Source organism: Podarcis bocagei (assembly GCF_964188305.1).
Source record: "Podarcis bocagei genome assembly, chromosome: 8".
NCBI lineage: Eukaryota > Metazoa > Chordata > Lepidosauria > Squamata > Lacertidae > Podarcis > Podarcis bocagei.
Genome location: NC_138133.1, coordinates 56927690 through 56947793, shown reverse-complemented (window position 1 = coordinate 56947793; position 20104 = coordinate 56927690). Strand labels below are relative to the sequence as shown.

Sequence of the window (20104 nt, the reverse complement as noted above, 5' to 3'; positions counted from 1 at the left end):
CTGTATGCAGGTTTTCTTTTATTTGTTTATTATCTTATATTTTGGAAAGGTACATCCAGGGGTTTTTTCATTTAAATTTTTTGGGGGACCCAAGAGAGTGGGGCCCTAAGCTATAGCTTGTTTAGCTTATACGTAAATCCGGTACTCCTTAGGGCTGAACAAAAATTATCTAGCTTTTCTCATGCCCATTGGTAACTAGTAAAATTGGGGAGGGGTGATATTTCTGCTATTTTTCAGGAAGAGAGGAAAAAATGTAGGAGAAACCAGGAGTTTCACATGGGGTAGTGTTAATATAGGCTATCCTAATGGCCACACACACTACTGAATTCTTTGGGAATGATGCTGTGTCATCATTGAGCATTGTTCCAAGGGAAATTGTGGAGAAGTAGGCAACCAGAAAGAACTTTTCCTGTCACTGATGCTTCTGCAGAACTAGGAGCGGTATTTAAGGGGGGGGGTGAGTGAGAATAATTTTACTCCCCCTTTTTCAACCCTTTACCATTTTGAGGCAAAGGTTCTCATCCACGTATGTGGATATGAATTCTGGATTAAAAGGAAAGAGGATTCCTTAAATCAGGGATAGGAAACCTTGTAGTTCTCAGGATGTTGCTGGACTCCAAGGTGTCATCATCCTTGATCATTGGCTATGTTGGCTGGAGCTTGAGGTTATCCAAGTCCTCCAACATTTGGAGGCCCAAAGGTTTTAGATTAACTCAAAGGAACAGCTACTCCCACATGTGTCATCTTCAGAAGCCCCTTTCTTAATTGTGAGCTGAGGCAGCTGATGATGGGAGAGAGGGCTTTCCCACCGACCTGTGGAACTCTTTCTCCAGAAGCACTTGCTTGGCACATAATCTTACGTCTGTTTGCCATCAAGCCAAAACCTCATTGTTCTTTCAGGCTTTATGATGTTTTCATCAGCTCTCAGTTTGATTAATGCTGTAGCCTATTTTCTGTGTTAAGCTACTATATTGCTGTTGCTTTATTTTATGATTGTGAGTTAATTGCAAGTTCTAATTGAACTGAATTTTAACGGGATATTAAATATGAAGGACTGCACATTTTAAGAGAGCGCTGTCTAAAGAAACAAATGGAACGCCCTGATCCTGCCCAGTCTCTGAAGTTAAATGGTCCTGTGCCATGCTAACACATAGTTGAGAGCTCTTTAGGAAACTTTGTTTTAAATAAATAAACAGGACCAAAAATAATTTGGGAATGCTACAATTTAAAGAAAAATATCTGTAATGTGTCCTGCTAATATCAAAAGATTGCTCAGTTAGTTTCCTTAAATAGAGCACTGGGGAAATTGACACATTGAGAGCAAACCTGTAGAAGGGATTCTGAGAATCCAGCTAACACACAGGCTAGAGAGTTTCTGTTTCGTTATAGACAGATGGTTTGTCCTATTTTAAACTGATAGATACTTCATACATTTCTTTTGGATGTCACTGATTTAACTGCCAGACAGTATCTACTTGTAAAATTTTTGTTATTCCTAGATTATATCAAATGTATTTTTGGCACATATGGGATATCATACTGTATGTGAAGTTAATTTTTTCCTTACACTTAGCTCATACTTGAAAAAGTGTTTATATAATATTTTTTTAAAACTGTCTAAAATGAACAGTTCATTTTCCCCCCTTCTTCTTTTGACATGATGTTGACAGAAGTCGCTTTGATGTAGTTTAGAGTCATGAATTTTCTATCTGTTCTGTTTTTCCTGGGGCTCCATCTATTCAGACATCCTGATCTGTCATTTTGCAACACTTTGTGAAATGCTTGACAGAGAGTAGTTTTGACAAGTGCTGGACATCAGCAGCAATTCAGAATAAGCAGTGTATATTTCTCCAGGTAAAGTGACAAAACGTCTAAAAGCGTAAGAAGAGCTGCACAGTCTTCCATCACATTTAATGTTACAAAGCAAAACCTTTCCTGTTTTCTATATTTGTTCAAGCAATTTGTAGCAGTTAGTTCTTGGAGAGAATGTCAGAACCTGAGTTCAGAAAGGTCAAAATTAAATGTAAAAATTAATTTTGAATGCACTGAAAACTAGCAGAAACCTTTTTGAAATAGAATGAAGATGTAAAATATGTGAGGCAACCCAAAAACTTTTATTGGCAGGTAAAATTTCTTATTTTATGCACTTCATCAGGACCTGCTGAAGGTTCAGCTTAGGTTTTATATATCATTCAACAATCATCATAAGAGTATGATTTTGTTTTAATGTTGACTATTGGTAGATACCCACTTACTAATTATAGTGATTTGCAATTATGTAGTGTCTGTTGCTTTACATGGTTTTCAATATTGAAAATGTAAAACATTTTTGTATAATTAATTTGCATCTGTATTCACTCAAGAAACAGCTGTTGAAAGTTGAGGGGGATGTAAAATGGCACAGCCTCGAGATGTCCGTGTTCATTCAGCTAACTCCTTTTTGATGTGATACCTACTGGCAGAGTTGTGTGGTGAATTCAACTTCTTTGACAGCCATCAGCCCCACTGACCAGTAGTTTCAGGTTTTGTAGTTAGAAAAGAGAAAAAGGGGGGAAATATTTCCATAATTTAGGTTTCGTTTCCCCCCCCCCTTTCATCTGCCAGATCGAAAGGCCCTGCCAACAGCTATCTAAATCAACACCATGCCAACATATTCTGTAGTCCGAAGGTCACTCAAACATCTGGCCCCGCAATCTTGTTCTTTAAGGTTTGTCACTGGGCAGCATCTGTTTATAGATGCTTTCTCAATCTCTCTTTGATCACTTTGACAGCAAAAAGAAGCTTCTATCATTCTTGATGTGTTAAAGAAAAATATTTGGAGCATGGACCGTTTAAAAACAGCCACGATTTCTGAGAAGCAGTGTTATCTGTGTTGTAAATTATAAACCTTTCAGTGCTGCCTATTGCTGCAGATTAATTTAGATATTACCAGTATTGTAGCATGGGTGTGAGGTTGTTTAGGAAAGCAATTGCTTTTTTAGAAAAGAGTGCAGATGGCCCTTTTGCTATGGCTTTCTGATGTATAGTCAGAATGCAAGAGATATCTAAATTGAAAGAAACCTTGCTCAGCTAAGGACGGTCATAGCTGTTGTTGTTTTTTTAAAGAGAATTTGCAAACTAGACTGTTCATGCTGGCATAGGTCACATTATCCCCTTCTTAAATATGGAAACCTGCTTCTGAAAGTACAGTTGATACTGAAAATGTGCCAGTGGGGTGCTTAATCACTTGCCCCTGAGTGGAGTTAGTGGGCCAGGGATGTTAGCCAACCATCTCAGAGGGGACAGTATAGGTCTGCAAGCAATCTGGAAAGTGCAATAGGACTCAAGATAACAAGCTCTCTTCCTTTGGAGTGATGCTGGCCTTGTTGAATATGGTAAAATGAAGAAAGCTTGAGCTAACCAGGAGGCGAGATTTTTGTGAAAGAATTAGGGGCTCAGTTGAGTTCTGAAACCCAAAATGAATTCCAGAATGTACTCAGCTGCCCACCCCACCCCCGTTCTTAACTTCTAACAGTATGTCTTTGGCACCTGTCTCTAGTAGGTGTATCGAACGAGATCCAACAACCCTGGCCACGAGATCACAGGGTGATTCATATCCTTACCTGATACAAGTCAGCTCCCTTGGTTGATTGTTGGTTTGGTAGAGTTTGGGATATAGCCCTCGCTGAGCAACTCACATATCAAATAAAAGCAGGGATGATCTAAATCATTATTAAGTTTGTGAAGAGGATATATTTTAGAATGACATAACTATAGGCCACTTTGATCGTGAATGGAGACAAGTCAATACATCATTAGCATTATTTTAGTTCTCTAGTTTGCATTGTTTCTGGCAAGCCAGTTGTGGCTCTATCCATAAGCTGACTAACTAGTAATTCCAGCTGGAATTATTAAATCATCCCCATTTTCTTTTTGTTCCTTTCTTTTTAAAATATTTTATTAATTTTCTAAAAACAACAAAAAATAAAAAATACATAGAAAAAAATAGAGTTGACTTCCCCCTGTTTCCTTCCCTGGTTCCATTGTTTATCATCATACCGCATGTCCATTTTAAATTACAAAATCATTAAAATTACTTATTGTCCAGTCATAATGTCTTTACAAGTATGTTTAGGGAAGCTTTTAATGTGTGACATTTTAATGTATTTTTAATATTTGTTGGAAACCACCCAGAGTGGCTGGGGAAACCCAGCCAAATGGGCGGGGTACAAATAATAAATTATTGTTATTGTTATTATTTTTATTTTATTTTATTTTAAAATCTGCTAATGTATTAACCTGTGTACATTGCTTCTGTATATATGCAATAAATTCCTTCCAATCTTCTTTAAATTCATGGTCAAAATTATCCCCATTTTCATGCATTTGAAGGAAGCATGCAGCCTGTGGAACAGATGTTCTTCATCCTTGCAGTTGATTGGAAAAATTGAGATGATGGTGCAAGAACTGATTATTTAGCACCTGTGTCAGGCTCAAGGCTAGCTTAGCATGCCATCATGTATCTATAAAACTATTACATAAAGTCATAATGTGCATTTTCTGGCTCCTCACATATTTTGTCCAAAGTGGTTCATGTCGTAGGTTTCTTTTCACCTTTCATCTCGACTCTTTGACTGTTAATTGAGCATGCATCCACCATCAATGAAGATAGTACCTCTTGTTGGTAATTTAGGGAGGATTCCTATGCTCCCGGAAAGAGGTTGTTGAATCCTGCAGACTCCTCCTTTCTACAGATTGAGTAGGAAATCTGTGGGCAGAGGAGGAGGCCTGATTCTAGAGGCCTCCTCACCACAGCAGCAGAAAGTTCAGCCACCACCAGCGCTCTAAAAAATGGTGTTGGGTGGATCAGGGGAGGCCTCAAATCCTTCCCATTTGCCAAGAAAGGAGACAAATTGCACCAGCCCTGGAAATCGGTCTTTGGTCTCCCATTGAAACCTATGGGAAGGGAATGAGCCATGTAGACACCCATAGCAGAGACCTTGTCATCCATTTGGAAAAGCCTGTTAGAAGAGAAATGTCTTCAGTTGTTTCTGGGAAATGCAGATAATGGGGCCTGTCAAATCTCAGCAAGAATGCTGTTCTAAAGAACAGAGGCAGCTATGCTAAAACCCCTGCTCCAAGTTACTGTGGAACAGGCTTCTGAGATCTTTGGAGCTTAAGAAGGTCTCTGGCAGACCACCAGTGACCTACTGGATATATAAAGTATAAGGCGGTCTCTCAAGTAACCTGGTTTTCCTGAGCAGCATAGGGCCTTGTATATTAGAACCAATACAGTGGTACCTCTGGTTACGTACTTAATTCATTCTGGAGGTCTGTTCTTAACCTGAAACTGTTCTTAACCTGAGGTACCACTTTAGCTAATGGGGCCTCCCGCTGCTGCTGCGCCACCGCCACACGATTTCTGTTCTCATCCTGAAGCAAAGTTCTTAACCTGTGGTACTATTTCTAGGTTAGCAGAGTCTGTAACCTGAAGTGTATGTAACCTGAAGCATATGTAACCCGAGGTACCACTGTATCTGTATATCCATATTTTCTGAACACACTTAAAATGTTTGTCTTTTCCTATGGGAGTAATTATAAACCATACAAGAGTGCAGACTAAAAATAAAGTGGCCGTGGGTGGAAATAAAAAAATGAGTACAGAACTTTTTAAAGTGGCACCAGAGGGCAATTGGGAAAGTAAAGGTTCAGGAAGCGAATAGTGAGAAAACTGAAAAAAGCATCCTTGGAAATGCATCTTGTTGCACACATTGAGTTAGACTCTCAAACATATATTGCTCTTCTGCATAAGCAAAATAAATGTTCCTAGATTAGAAAAACAGGAGCTAGATGAATGAAGGTGCTGCTGTGTTTCACAGACTATAATAAAGGGGTGGTTTCAGATCTGAGGGGGACCCTCAAAATGTGCCCTTGGACAAGCTCCTTTCTAAGTTAGTAGGCCCCTGCCCCTCAAACTTATTTGAACAATGGGAAGTGAGCATTTTAATTTCCAGTTATGATATGGAACAACACTCCATCCAGAGGCATAGTTGGAAATTTAAAAGGCCGCCTGTCATTGCTGCCCTCTGGAAAATTGTATGAATTAAATAATCATATGTTCTATCAACCACAACCCAGGCAGGTATTAACATGCATAGATGCAACATTGCTGATTGGGCATTCACTTTTATTGGGACTATTTTCTGACTGAAGTATTTTACGATAATAAATTGCTGACTTTTTTAAACTAATGAACTGATAAATCAACAAAATTTAAATATCTTTTCATATTATTGGCATATTGGCAGCCATTGATGAGATCACGCCTAAGCGCCCTCTGCGACCCCGTCGAAACCGGGCCCCTTGGTTTACTGAGGAGCTCCAGAAAATGAAGTGGGATCTCAGATGGCTAGAGCGAGTATGGCGACGGACTCGTGACGGAGCCTCAAGAACATCTTATGGGACGCTTATGAAAGCCTATGAGATGGCTATGAAAGCTGCTAAGAAATCTTACTTTGCAGCTTCCATTGCATCTGCTAGCTCTCGCCCGGCACAACTTTTTAGAATAATTAGGTCAATAACGTCCTTAGGAGGACAACCAAATTTAAGCACAAATTCGACCCACAGCTGTGAGGCATTCGCGAGCTTTTTTGCGGAGAAAGTCCTGTTGCTCCACCGTGACCTCCCTGCCAATTTAGATACAGTGACTGAACTGGAGGCCCCTCGACTGACTTCAGGTCCAGTGTTGGACCATTTCGATCGGATACTCCCTACTGATGTGGATAGATTCCTCCAAGTTGGTAGGCCCACCATCTGCCTCCTTGATCTGTGCCCGTCTTGGCTGATTAGGGGGTGTCCAGATGTTGCGTGGACCCCCCTGGTTGAAATTATCAATTTGTCCCTTGACACGGGGACATTCCCATGGGAATTGAAGGAAGCAGTGGTGTGTCCACTCTTAAAGAAAACTTCATTAGATCCCTTAGACCTATCCAATAACCGCACAGTTTCAAATCTTCCATACCTGGGTAAGGTAATTGAGAGAGCAGTTGCTGAATAGCTTGGTAGGCTTCTGGAGGAAACATCGGCATTAGATCCATTTCAGTCCGGTTTCCGTCCTGGTTTTGGGATGGAGACGGCTCTGGTTGCCCTAACAGATGATATCCGTAGACAACTGGATTGAGGCGGGTCAGGACTGCTGATCCTTTTAGATTTGTCAGCAGCCTTTGACATGGTCGATCATGATCTTCTGGACCACCGCCTCGCAGACGTGGGGATACAGGGCATAGCCCGTAACTGGTTGTGCTCTTTTATCTCTGGTCGGGGACAGAGGGTGGAACTAGGGAGGGAAATGTCGTCGCGCCACTCCTTAGTGTGTGGAGTGCCGCAGGGCGCAATTCTCTCCCTGATGCTTTTTAACATCTTTATGCGCCCCCTTGCCCAGATTATCCGGAGCTTTGGGCTGGGCTGTCACCAATATGCTGATGACACTCAGCTCTATCTGCTGATGGATGGCCGCACCGACTCGGCCCCGAACACACTGACCAGATGCTTGGAAGCTGTGGCTGGATGGTTTCGTGGGAGCCGATTGAAACTAAATCCTTCGAAGACAGAGGTCCTATGGCTGGGTCGGGATGGCATGGGGATGAGGGACCAACTCCCTTCTCTTGCGGGGGCCCAATTAGTGCCATTGCCTTCCGTTAAGAGTTTGGGTGTAATCCTTGACACCTCCCTTTCCATGGAGGTGCAAGTTACAGCAACAGCCAAGGCGACATTTTTCCACCTTCGCCGCATCAAGCAGTTGGTCCCTTACCTTTCCCGCCCCGACCTGGCCACAGTGATCCATGCGACGGTCATCTCCAGGCTTGACTACTGTAATTCGCTCTACGCGGGGCTGCCCTTGAAGCTGTCCCAGAAACTCCAGCGGGTACAGAATGCTGCAGCGAGGCTCCTCACGGGGTCTTTGCCATGGGAGCATATTCACCCAGTGCTTTTCAAGCTGCACTGGCTCCCGGTGGAGTACAGGGTCAGATTTAAGGTGCTGCTTTTGACCTTTAAAGCCCTTCACGGCCTAGGACCCTCGTACCTAAGGGACCACCTCTCCTGGTATGCCCCACGGAGAGCCTCAAGGTCCATAAATAACAACACCCTAGTGGTCCCGGGCCCTAAGGAAGTTAGATTGGCTTCAACCAGAGCCAGGGCCTTTTCAACTCTGGCTCTGGCCTGGTGGAACGCTCTGCCTCATGAGACCAGGGCCCTGCAGGATCTGATTTCTTTCCACAGGGCCTGTAAGACAGAGTTGTTCCACCTGGCCTTTGGCTTGGAGCCAATTTGATTCCCTCCCTCCCTCTCTTTCTTTTTTCTTTTCCTTCTCCTCCTGCAATGAGGCTACATTTTAATATTTTAATGTTCCATTATTTTAATGTTGTATTTTATTTTTGTTTTTAAGTTGTAATCATTCATCTTGTTTTTATTATTGCTTTTAAGCCGCTCTGAGCCCGGGATTGGCTGGGGAGGGCGGGGTATAAATAAAAAATTATTATTATTATATTACCAAAAGCTAATGCTCATTGTTAGTGCAATAGGAAATGATAAATGATTAAAAATGGCCTAACACACCAAAACAAAAATGGGCTAGAATAAAATCAAATAAACAAGTGTGTCCTTAATTCTCAGGTTAAACCAGTAGAAATTACAGTCCTATTTCTTTTCTTTCTTTCTTTCTTTCTTTCTTTCTTTCTTTCTTTCTTTCTTTCTTTCTACTAATACCTTAACTGTAAGATGCTGAGGTAAGGGCTGGAATATGAATCTAAATAATAAATAATTACAGATGCAAATATTCATATTTATTTAGGACATCATTTCCCACCCTTTCTTCCATCATGGAACTAAAGGTGGTTAATGCATGGGGTCTCCCATGCAGGTACAGAGCATGCCATACTTAACTGCAGCAAACTGCCTGCTTGTTTATCCTCAGACCATGTCTTGAGACACGGCAAGAAAATGAAATCCCCTGTTCCTAATATAGCACAAACTTTCACACATGCCACTTTCTGCTATATTAGTTGGAGGTGCTGTGCTTGCGCTATTCAGTAGGATTTTGGGTGCGCAACTTGTTGCATTGTTTGTAGCTTTTATTGCCATCTGTGTGATGCTGCTGGCCCTTGATGCATATATATAGATAATTATCAGTTGCTAATTATTAAGTTAATCACACTTATCCCCACTGAAATCAATTAGCCATGATTTCACACTGAAGTGTGACTAATTTAGGTTAACTCCAACTCAATGAATGCAACTTACACTCCCCCCCCCCCATTGCTCTTTGTTATTATTATTGGATTGCCCATTTCTCTTAGCCTCACGTTTGTCTTGAGATTCCCCCTTCCCCCTCCTCCCCAACTCGTTTCTTCTAATACAACTAGACAAGACACATGCTAAAATTAACCAATAGATGGGAGATTATCACTTCTGAGGTACAAATGATCAAGCAAGCTGCTTTCCAGGGTCTTGTCAAAATATCAGGTGTTAACCAGTGTGTCTTCCTCCCCCCTTTTAAAAAAACACATTTATTCATTAAAACATTTATATACCATCCTTCATCCTACTTGAATTTCAGGGAAATGCACAACAAAAAATATCTCTCATAATATCAAATGATTAAAAATATTGTTTTCTACTGATCCAAAGGACAAGACCTGAACCAATGGTTTCAAATTACAAGAACGGAGATTCTGAATAAAGATTAGGAAGAACTTTCTGATGCTGAGAGCATGGGCGTAGCCATGATTTTTGTTGAGGAGGGGGGCAGGACTTTGATGGTGGGGCAGGACTTTTGTGTGTGGGGAGAACCAATGTGATTGATCAGTTAGTCAAGTATTTCTGTTGTTCTACAGTGGTACCTTGGTTCTCAAACTTAATCGTTCCAGAAGTCTGTTCCAAAATCAAGGCGCGCTTTCCCATAGAAAGTAATGCAAAACGGATCCATCCATTCCAGACTTTCAAAAACAACCCCTAAAACAGCAATTTAACATGACTTTTACTATCTAACGAGACCATTGATCCATAAAATGAAAGGCAATAATCAATGTACTGTACTATAAAATAAATAAGACAGTATTGTAGGTGATAAAACTTTTTTTTAAAAAAATCTTACCTACACTGATGACAGTCATTGTTTGGATGGGGGGGGGCGCTTTTATCCATTTCCACAGTCACTAACTCACTCAATCAATCAATCAATCAATCAGTCAGTAGCTGAACTGGGTTTCACACAGCCACAAAAACAAATTACATTGGTACCTCTGGTTGCGGACACAATCCGTTCTGGGGTGCCCTTCACACCCCGAAAAGTCCACAACCAGAGCGGGGCTTCTGCGCATGTGTGAACCGCGCAGAACGGTTCTGCACGTGCACGTGCGGCGAAACCTGGAAGTAAAGACTTCCGGGTTTGTCGTGTTCTTAACCTGAAAAAATGCAACATGAAGCGGTCACAAAAAGAGGTAAGACTGTAACGGAAAAAGCCTCAAAAACAAAAACGCAAAATAAATAGCAAAAACAAAAGCACCAAACTGAATCCATTCCGGAAGTCCATTTGACTTCTGAAATGTTCAAAAACCAAGGCACAACTTCTGATTGGTGCAGGTGTCCAGGAAATAATAGGCGACAACCACATCGGACGTTTGGCTCCCGAAAAGCGTTTGAAAACTGGAACGCTTACTTCTGGGTTTTCAGCATTAGAAAAGAAAGGCGTTTGAGTACCAAGGCGTTTGAGAACCAAGGTACCACTGTACTTGATCTGGGGGGGGGAGCTGCCCCCCGCCTGCCCCCTTGGCTACACCCATGGCTGAGAGCTGTTTGGAACAGACTCCTTTGGGCCCTCCTTCACCGGAAGTCTTTAAACAGAGGCTGAATGGCCATCTGTCAGGGATTCTTCAGCTGTGATTTCTGCATTGCAAGGGGTTGGATTCATGGGGTCCCTTCCAACACTACAGTTCTATGATTCTGTGATACACACTAGCAGATAGGAAAGGAAAAATAACATAAATAATATTATGTCCTTTTTGACTACTGCATAACAGATACATTTCAGAAAATACAAAGCATTGTCCATTCTCTTCAGTGTCCATGCTTCCAAAATATCATATTAAAAAACGAAAGGCTCTGCACCATGTTTCTATAGCGTACCTTTCTGGGGCATAAAGCCTCTGGGTTCATTGTACACATTACAGTCCCAAGTGTTCAATAATGTTAGAAGCCCTCGGGACTCTTTCTGCATGTCATGTTGAAGCTGTTTAAATATTATGATCGTGAGTGAAGGTATGCAAACTGTTCTGACATGTTCGCATTAGCTTTTGCTATACATCTGTACCAGTGCACTGCCCCCACCCCAAACACACCCCTTTTAAAAGAGAGGGGGAAAACCTCTAGATTGCTAGATTTATGTTTGCATCATTTTTTGATGAGGAGAGGAAATGCCTTGCCTGCCTCCTGAACTGGAATTCTACACAAGAGTGCTCTTTTCCACCAGCTCTTTTCAGCCTGTGTGATGCCAGTGCCACTTTGTAAAATGAAAAAGATATTCTCCAGGGAAATGCCTTCTTACTGACTCTTTTTCAGGCCCTTTGCATTCTTGTTTTTCCTCCTGAAAACTATTCAGAGATATCACTGGTCCCCATCAGGGTGGCATCTCCATGGCGGGCTGTTTCAATTATTTTTCATACCGCAAAAGTTATGTTAAGAGCAGATGTCAATCATCACTCGCCACAAGTGGATTTGCTAGATTTAGGACAGGCAGGAGAATGGAGGGTTAAGAACAGGCCACAACGGAGATTATCATAAGTAATGAACGTGTGTGTGTGTGTGTGTGTGTGTGAGAGAGAGAGAGAGAGAGAGAGAGAGAGAGAGAATGTGTGTATATGTATTGTAGACAATTTGCAGACAGATCTGGATTAATGTTTATCCCAAACAAGAGATTACTATATGTCTGTTTCTGGTTGTAAACAGACATTATTAAACAGAAGGTTTATGTTCATGAATGGCAACTACAGGTGTTGTGCATTTATGATGTATTATATTCCATGAGAAGAATTCACCTGTTCAATTCCTGCTCTGAGAATTACTGTATTTTTCACTCTGTAAGATGCACCAGACCACAAGACGCACCTAGTTTTTGGAGGAGGAAAACAAGAAAAAAAATATTCTGAATCTCAGAAGCCAGAACAGCAAGAGGGATCGCTGTGCAGTGAAAGCAGCAATCCCTCTTGCTGTTCTGGCTTCTGGGATAGCTGTGCAGCCTGCATTCACTCCATAAGACACACCCACATTTCCCCTTACTTTTTAAGAGGGAAAAAGTGAGTCTTATAGAGCAAAAAATACGGTATATTGGAAGTGAATTACAAACACCTTTTCCTCTGTGATGAAACCTAAGTAGGAAAGATAGCAGAGTCTTTCCTATTTGGAGATACCAGAGATTGAACCTGAGACCTTCTGCATGCAAACAGATTCTTTCCTGCCAAGCTATGGCCCATCTACACAGATCAAATCAATAGTTTCCATAAAGCTCTAAAATCTTTGATGAAACCATTTGCCCGGGCAGCCCTGAGCTATAAATACTTCAGCATCTTAGACATGCATCAAAGCAACTGGAAAACTGGCTAGTTGCCTGCGTTGGAGGGAGTTGCACTCTCTCTAAATTTGCAGGTTGGACTAAATGACCCTCAGGGTCCCTTCCAACTCTACAGTTCTATGATTCTAGGTACATAGCTGCTAGATGCATAGTTGTCGTCAGAGGCCCAAGTGAGCTGTGTGGTTAGGAGTGTCTTTTACCAGCTGCTATGGCAGATACGGACATATCTGGATCAGGATATCTTAAAGACTTCCTGAGCTTTTCTATCCCAGCTTGATCACTGAGATCATTTGGAAGAGGGCTGTTAGTTGTCTCCTGTGTTACAGAGACCTGGCTGGCCTCAAGCAGAAGTCCAGCATTTAGTGTCACCAGTCCCAAGCCATGGAACACTTTCCCAGCAAATAATCACCAGGCATCTTCACTTTTGACTTTCAGGTGTTTCTTAAAGTCTTCTATATGCCAACAGGCCTAGGCAGCTGTTTACAGCCTTTGACTCACGAGCCAGACATTTTAATGGTTTTCATATTTTATTTTATTTTATTTATTTTATGCATACTGTAACACACTGCCCTGCTGTTTTATGAGAGGTCAGTACAGTGGTACCTCGGGTTAAGAACTTAATTCGTTCCGGAGGTTCGTTCTTAACCTGAAACTGTTCTTAACCTGAGGTGCCACTTTAGTTAATGGGGCCTCCCGCTGCCGATAACCCACCGCCGTGCGATTTCTGTTCTCATCCTGAAGCAAAGTTCTTAACCCGAGGTACTATTTCTGGGTTAGCAGAGTCTGTAACCTGAAGCATCTGTAACCCGAGGTACCACTGTATATAAATACTTCTGTAAATAAATAAATGTGGCATATCAATTCTGAGAAGGTAATACATGCATGTTTATATTGTACTAAATATTGTAAGTCCTGTCTCTATCTCTGTTACAGCCTTCCCCTCCAGTCTGGTGACCTTTCGATTTTGCTAGACTACAATTGCCATCATCCCTGGCTATTGGCCATGCTGGCTGGGGCTGATGGGCAATGGAGTTTGAAGCATCTGGAGGATTACTGTATTGAGTAGTGACTTCTGTACTTGCATCATGATAAAAAATCCCAACCTACTCTGTAATAGATCAATAAAATATAGTTCTGCAGAGGAATTTCCCAAATTGCTTTATGGTGCAAGTATGTACCTAACCTGCTGATCCACTCTGGCCAGCGACTGAAATAGATCAATTCATCCTGCTTATTAACCTTTATAAAGTGCTGTGGTGGGAGGTTATTGTTCTGGAATTTTTTGTTCTTGTTTTTATTATGTATTTTGTGTTTTTATCTTGTATTTTTATTCTGTGAACTGCTCTGAGATATTTGGCTGAAGAGTGGTATACAAATTTTATAAATTTAATACCTGGGAGTAATTCCCACACAATACAGTAAGACTTACATCTGAGTAGAAGCAAGCATTGCATTGGAAGGCTGCAACTCTGAACACATTTACTAGGGGAAAATCCCCATTAAATACTGTGGCACTTATTTGAGAGTAAATATGCATAGGCTAGCATTGCCTGTTTTAGAAATGTTCTAGTCAATGCTCCCTGGGAATAAATTATTGCACCTGGTACATGTTGCGGCTGTTTCTTCAGAGTATTTTCCCATTATAGAACCAACACCTTCACAACATTAACAAAAACATAGGCCAGCAGATGTTGTCAGCCAAGCTCTTAAATTCTAAATTAAATGCATGGATTTTGTGTTATACTTTAAAAGAAGTATAAGAATAAGAGGAGGCCATAAGAAACTCAGTCCAGATGTGTTTTATAAGTTTTGTAGAGTGAAACATCTAATTCTAGTGCGCACACTTGAAGGCTAATATATTAATATATTATTGATATAGTAGCATGCCATCTCGGCTCAGTTGGCAGGAAGCCATAAGTCATCAAAATGACCTCTATCCTCCTAAGCAAAGACAGAAATGAAGATGCATTTCTGTTATCAGTATATTATGGGTCATAAGTGGTACCAGTATTGTACTTTCCTCTTGAAATATGCAAAGCCTTGTCATAGTATTGCTCCACCTAATAGTGAATCTTGGTCGGTGAGTGCTGCCAGGATTGTAGCAAAAAATGGAGCTACAGTGGTACCTCGGGTTACATACGCTTCAGGTTACATACGCTTCAGGTTACAGACTCCGCTAACCCAGAAATATTGCTTCAGGTTAAGAACTTTGCTTCAGGATGAGAACAGAAATCGTGCTCTGGTGGTGCGGCAGCAGCGGGAGGCCCCATTAGCTAAAGTGGTACCTCAGGTTAAGAACAGTTTCAGGTTAATACCTCCGGAATGAATTAAGTACTTAACCTGAGGTACCACTGTACTAGAAATAAGAGAGGGATATCAGCATGCACAAGAGAACCCCAAAGATTTTAGAGGAGGAAACTATTGAGGAAAAGAAGACCCATGAGGACCTAGTCTGGACAATGGCCACAGAGTGCTGTGTGTCTGTGGTGGTAGTGGGATACAGAAACAGGGAAGGGAAGTGGGGGAGAATGGAGTGTCCTGGGAGAGGGTATGACTTACTGGATGTGAGCACTGAAAGTGAGTCCAACACACTACCATATTTTGTTGCAGGCCCTCGTTGTTTTACAGTATTAAGCTTATCGCTGCTGAGCCAAACTTGTCTGAAGCAAACGATGACCCTCACGTCTTTGCAATGGCAAGATGTCTCCCCGATGTGATCTTCCAGACTTGGAGCATTAAGTTAATTTCCTCCTGGATTTCTGAGCTGTGTCTTTTCTACCCGGTGGAAAGCCCGTGAAGAATACAGCTTTTGACCGGATGACAGAGCAGGGAGGTTGAAACGAGGTGCATTAAATTAGAATATGACAAACCGCCAATCTAAATGGATTTGTCACAATGTTACTTGAGCAATGTATTGTCCGAAAGCGAATGTTGGCCACTGGCGCCCCCCCAAAAGGAATAACAGGTATACCATCTGAATAGGTTAGTAGCTGTGAGACACTAATTGTAGGTCGGATGTGGGCTGCCATAACACGGCAGAGATGATTCCATCTATTCTCTGCTTTTTCTCTCGATTTTGTCATTTCACGGAGAATTAACCATTAGCAAGTTTTCTGTGTCCAGGGCAATATTTGTGCCAAATCAACAGACAGTAACTGCTAGAGATTTTCTAGTATACTAGCTCTATAAACTCAGAGTGTCAAAAACAACAAAACAGCTTGTTTTTCCCCTGCATCTGCTAGTCAGCAGTCAGCTTTAAAGCACAGCCACCCAAATGAAAAATATTCTGAGGTACTCCCTAAATGTTTGGTGAGCCAAACTTGGCAGTTAGTTTACCAGTTCTTTTGTTCTCCCTCCACACCCCTTTGAATCCTTATTCTTAATATTTAGTCTTCATCTGTAATGGACAAGACCTAGGTCTGTGTAACAGAATTTGCTCACTTTTATCTCAATAGCTGTGTCTCTCCCACTTCTGTTCTCCTGTTCCATCTTTCCCATCTCTCAAGACTATATATTGTAACCTTACTGGGGCAGAGCTGTTCTCTGTTTCATTGTGAAAATCCAGTATACTGACAGTTATATATTAATAAAATATTTAGGGCAGCAATGTTTAAATCAATAGCTTGATTTGAGCTATTGATTCATTTAGCCATTTTGCTCAGCTAGAAAGCTGCCCCAAATTAATTGGGTAACAGATTTTGCTTAAATTCTATTTTTACAAGTACTGACTGAAACTCTAATTGTGAAATGCCATCTTAAAAGAGGATTGTGTGAACAAGAAATAATGCATCTTCTATAATTATTTGTATCTACAAAGTACAGTTTCCTTAGAACTATTGTGCTTTTCATATGCAAATTTATGCAGAATTAAATCATTTTTGTTTTAGTTAAGTGATCACCAAAGTTTTCAAAATAGAAATAATATTGGGTTTCATCTTTCACCTATATTGTTCAATCACCAGGGTTTTTTAAACTAAATAATAGTAATAGTAAGTAAAAAGTTTCTTTTTTCTTTTTAAAAAATCTTTCATTTTATGAGAGGCTATGATAGGGTTAATCCAGCCACATAAATTTTCATGCCATGTATGGTAGTAGTAATGCTTGTGATCCCTTGATCTTTGATTAGATTCAAGCTAGTAAATATCTTGCGATTAATCAAATTGAGTTGCTCTGTATGTAGTGTAAGTCACTTTTCCAGATGGGACTATGGTATCAGAGGCTTTTTAATGCATTATATATATGTTTTAATCATTTCTATAAAAGACTTGGCATCTTTGTAAAAAATCAGGTTCAGGAAGCTAAGCAGGGCTACTCAGGAGACAAATGTTGCTTTCATTGTGAACTTGTTAATGACTTGGAATGGTTAGCTATTGTGTTATTTAGCTATTACATTTCTATTTTAATTGTATTCAAGTTGGATATTTGTTTTAATCCCATTGAAATTTATATGTTCAGATATTTTAAAAATCTAACGTATGGTTTGTATGTCTATGCAGATAAAAATCATCAAGAAACCTGATTGTCTACATTTGCATATTTTACTTTAATTTGGAAAGTTTCCTTAGATTTTTAAAAGGAGCTGTGGGATAATTGCAGTTATATTTCCCACAAACCCCTTGAATTTGTCCCCTAGAGAATCAAGCTCTCTCTTCTTCCAATGTTTACTTTACACTGAAGTTAATCGACCCAATCCATGGATTTATGACACTCTTAGAAGCTTTGATGTATATGCAACTCCCACAAGCACATAGGAATTCCTCTGTGTGGCTGCCCTATACAGGCTTCTTCCTTGCATAGGACTTCTCCTATGCACACCTGGAAACACAAAGAGCTTTGGACTAGATCCTCCACACCCAACTCAGAAAATTGTGAAATGTTCATCTCCTTAGGCAAATGAATTAACAATGCTTTCTATGTATCTATTTATTTTACAGGAGACCAGGAGAGGCGCCCTTAATAAATGGTTGGATTCCTTTCCTGGGAGAAGCCCTGAATTTTAGAAACGACCCTACCAAGTTTTTGTTATCTTTGCAACAGAAATACGGAGATGTTTTTACCGTCCACCTTGCTGGTGAGAAAGACATTTAGTTCTTTAAGAGTGTGTGAAGATATGCTTAAGTATGTGAGAACCTTGGGAGTAATCACCTTAACTGAGATGCCAGTCTCCTCAGTGAGGAGTATCTTTCCTCAGTGCTCTTTCAAGGGCGGGGGCAGATGTACTTCTTCCACTAGGCTAGGGGTGTCCAAACTTTTTTCAAAGAGGGCCAGATTTGATGAAGTGAACATGCATGAGGGCCGACTAAAGTTGTTGACCTTTTTTTAGGATTGAAGTTGCTGGGATTTTTCTCCAAAGTTGAAAGTTGCTGAGCTTTTTTAAGGGGCCAGATTAAACCAAATGGTGGGCCAGATTAGGCCGGCCTTTGGACATACCTGCACTAGACCTTTGAAGATGAGGAGGTATGATTTGCTGAGGTCAGTTTGAATAGAGCCCTTGGCTGCTTTATGCTCTTTGCCATGAGTTACCTTTACACTGAGTCTATTTTGTCTTGTACTCTTTAACGAACATCAGTGCAGAGCACAATAGGATATGCAAAACTAACTGCATAGTTGGGTATTTGCATGTATACACCACATATGCATAAAATGTATAGATACACAATATATTTTGTATACTTGGTCTACCAAACATGAATTATCTGTATTTTCTTTACATTCTGCTCTCTGCTAAACTGATAAATTACATCATCTACAGCAGAAATTGCTAGGTCATATTTAGACAATGGCTTTAAAAAAAAAAAGCAAAATGTCTTTCTGTCTATTTTTTTACAGTGGAGTTGACAGAAGCACAGAAAAGTGACTGACACATTAATTCATTGTTTCATTAGAATGAGAACAGTGAAACTACTTCTCCAATGACCCATAGCTCTGAACACACATCTTCATAAATGCAGAATAACAGGAGCTGCTCCTATCTCTGTAGTCTTTACTTTGTACACAATTCTGTAGTTACATACCATCATGCATCAAAGTTACACAGGTTTTACTGTCTAAGCGAGGGTGAACCTAGGTTTGCAAACTGGGACTTTGCTTTTTTATTATTTCTAAAGATCAGAGCTGCAATAAAAAAAAACTGCTTAAATTTACTGACAACGATGGAATTTAAGCATCCTAACATTGCACAGGGTTGCAGCTGAAGTGCTTATCACACAGGGAACACAGAACTCTGTATACAGCATGCATCATAAAATAAGCAGTCTACTAATCCAGTACTTTGATTTGGTGGGCACAAAATGATGGTGGTGGGGAATTTAGTGATTTAGAGGAAGCAGGCTTGGTGGATAGAAGGGGGAGGCAGCAATGGTCCCTTGGGTGCTCCACATCTGTTTTCCTGTGGAGAGATTGTGGGGAGGAAAAGGGGGCAGATAATGTTGTGGGCAAAAGCAATGAAAAAATCTGCAAAATATAAGCCGAAGTTCAGCTTGTCAGACTTTCATCAGGCTGCTAAATAAACACTCCAGCAAGGTATCTAATATAAGAACTGACATCCGGACAAAACAAAAACATTTTGTACTTCTGAACATGTTTTTCATAAACTATTTTAAATTAATTTTAATTGCAAATTATGAAATGTTGGTCAGTAAATTTGTTTTAGAAACTCAATTCCACCTCCCCAAATCCCCAAGAGTAGCATTTCCTTTTTAATATAGGCAAGTGAGAGAAAGAAATGATGTAAACACACTATAGGTGTGACAGCATCCTCCTCCTTTTTTTGTATAGTTACAATTTCAAACATAATTATTTAATAGCTCATTGTTAAGCCAAGTCACTTTTTAAAGTATTGCATTATGATACCATGAGATAGTAAGCAGAATAGACTGAATTATAGATAGTATTGTTTCTCAGGAACATCAGAGTTTTTATTACTTCATGACACTTCCTGGTTTTTGTTAATACTGAATATCTGCAGCTCATAAAGTAGAAAGAGTAATAAGCCGTAATAAGCACTGTGCATCGTGACCCCCAATACCAATATACGCAGCATCTCGTGATGTCTTTTTGAATTGGCAAAATTGACATATACAGAACGATCAAATAATCTACAGCAGTTCTGATGTGTATGCTCTATCATTACTTTCTCTGCTTGGTGTGTAGCTAAAGGTCCTGTCAAAAATTACTGCCAATATATATTGTTCTAATTATTGGTTCCCGGAGTAGTTCATTTGGAAAATGTGGAACGATGCTTGGAGTTTCTGGCATTGCCCTGGACTGGTAACATGATTTCACTGATTGTACTTTCCCGTGTGATGAGCAAATGATTGTCATCCCGAAAAGTCTCAAGGGACATGGATGTCATCTTAATAAAGAAATTAAAAAGCACATCTTTCCACAAGAAACAATGTAAATTCCTGACCTGTCGCAGAAAATAGTTCTCTAATTGGTTTTGTGTGGTGGTGCAGCAGAATCGTTTTCCCCAAACGTCATTCCAACGAATCGCTACTG

At 40.4% G+C, this 20104-nt stretch overlaps 1 protein-coding gene across 1 annotated transcript in view; it reads left to right on the top strand.

Annotated features, from left to right (window-relative positions):
- CYP7B1 (cytochrome P450 family 7 subfamily B member 1) overlaps nt 1-20104 on the top strand; it is a 102619-nt gene that overhangs the window by 58553 nt on the left and 23962 nt on the right. The window contains exon 2 of the mRNA XM_081204658.1: nt 17539-17675. Within this exon, the coding sequence (XP_081060784.1) occupies nt 17539-17675 (137 nt within the window). The remainder of the gene's footprint in view (nt 1-17538; nt 17676-20104) is intronic.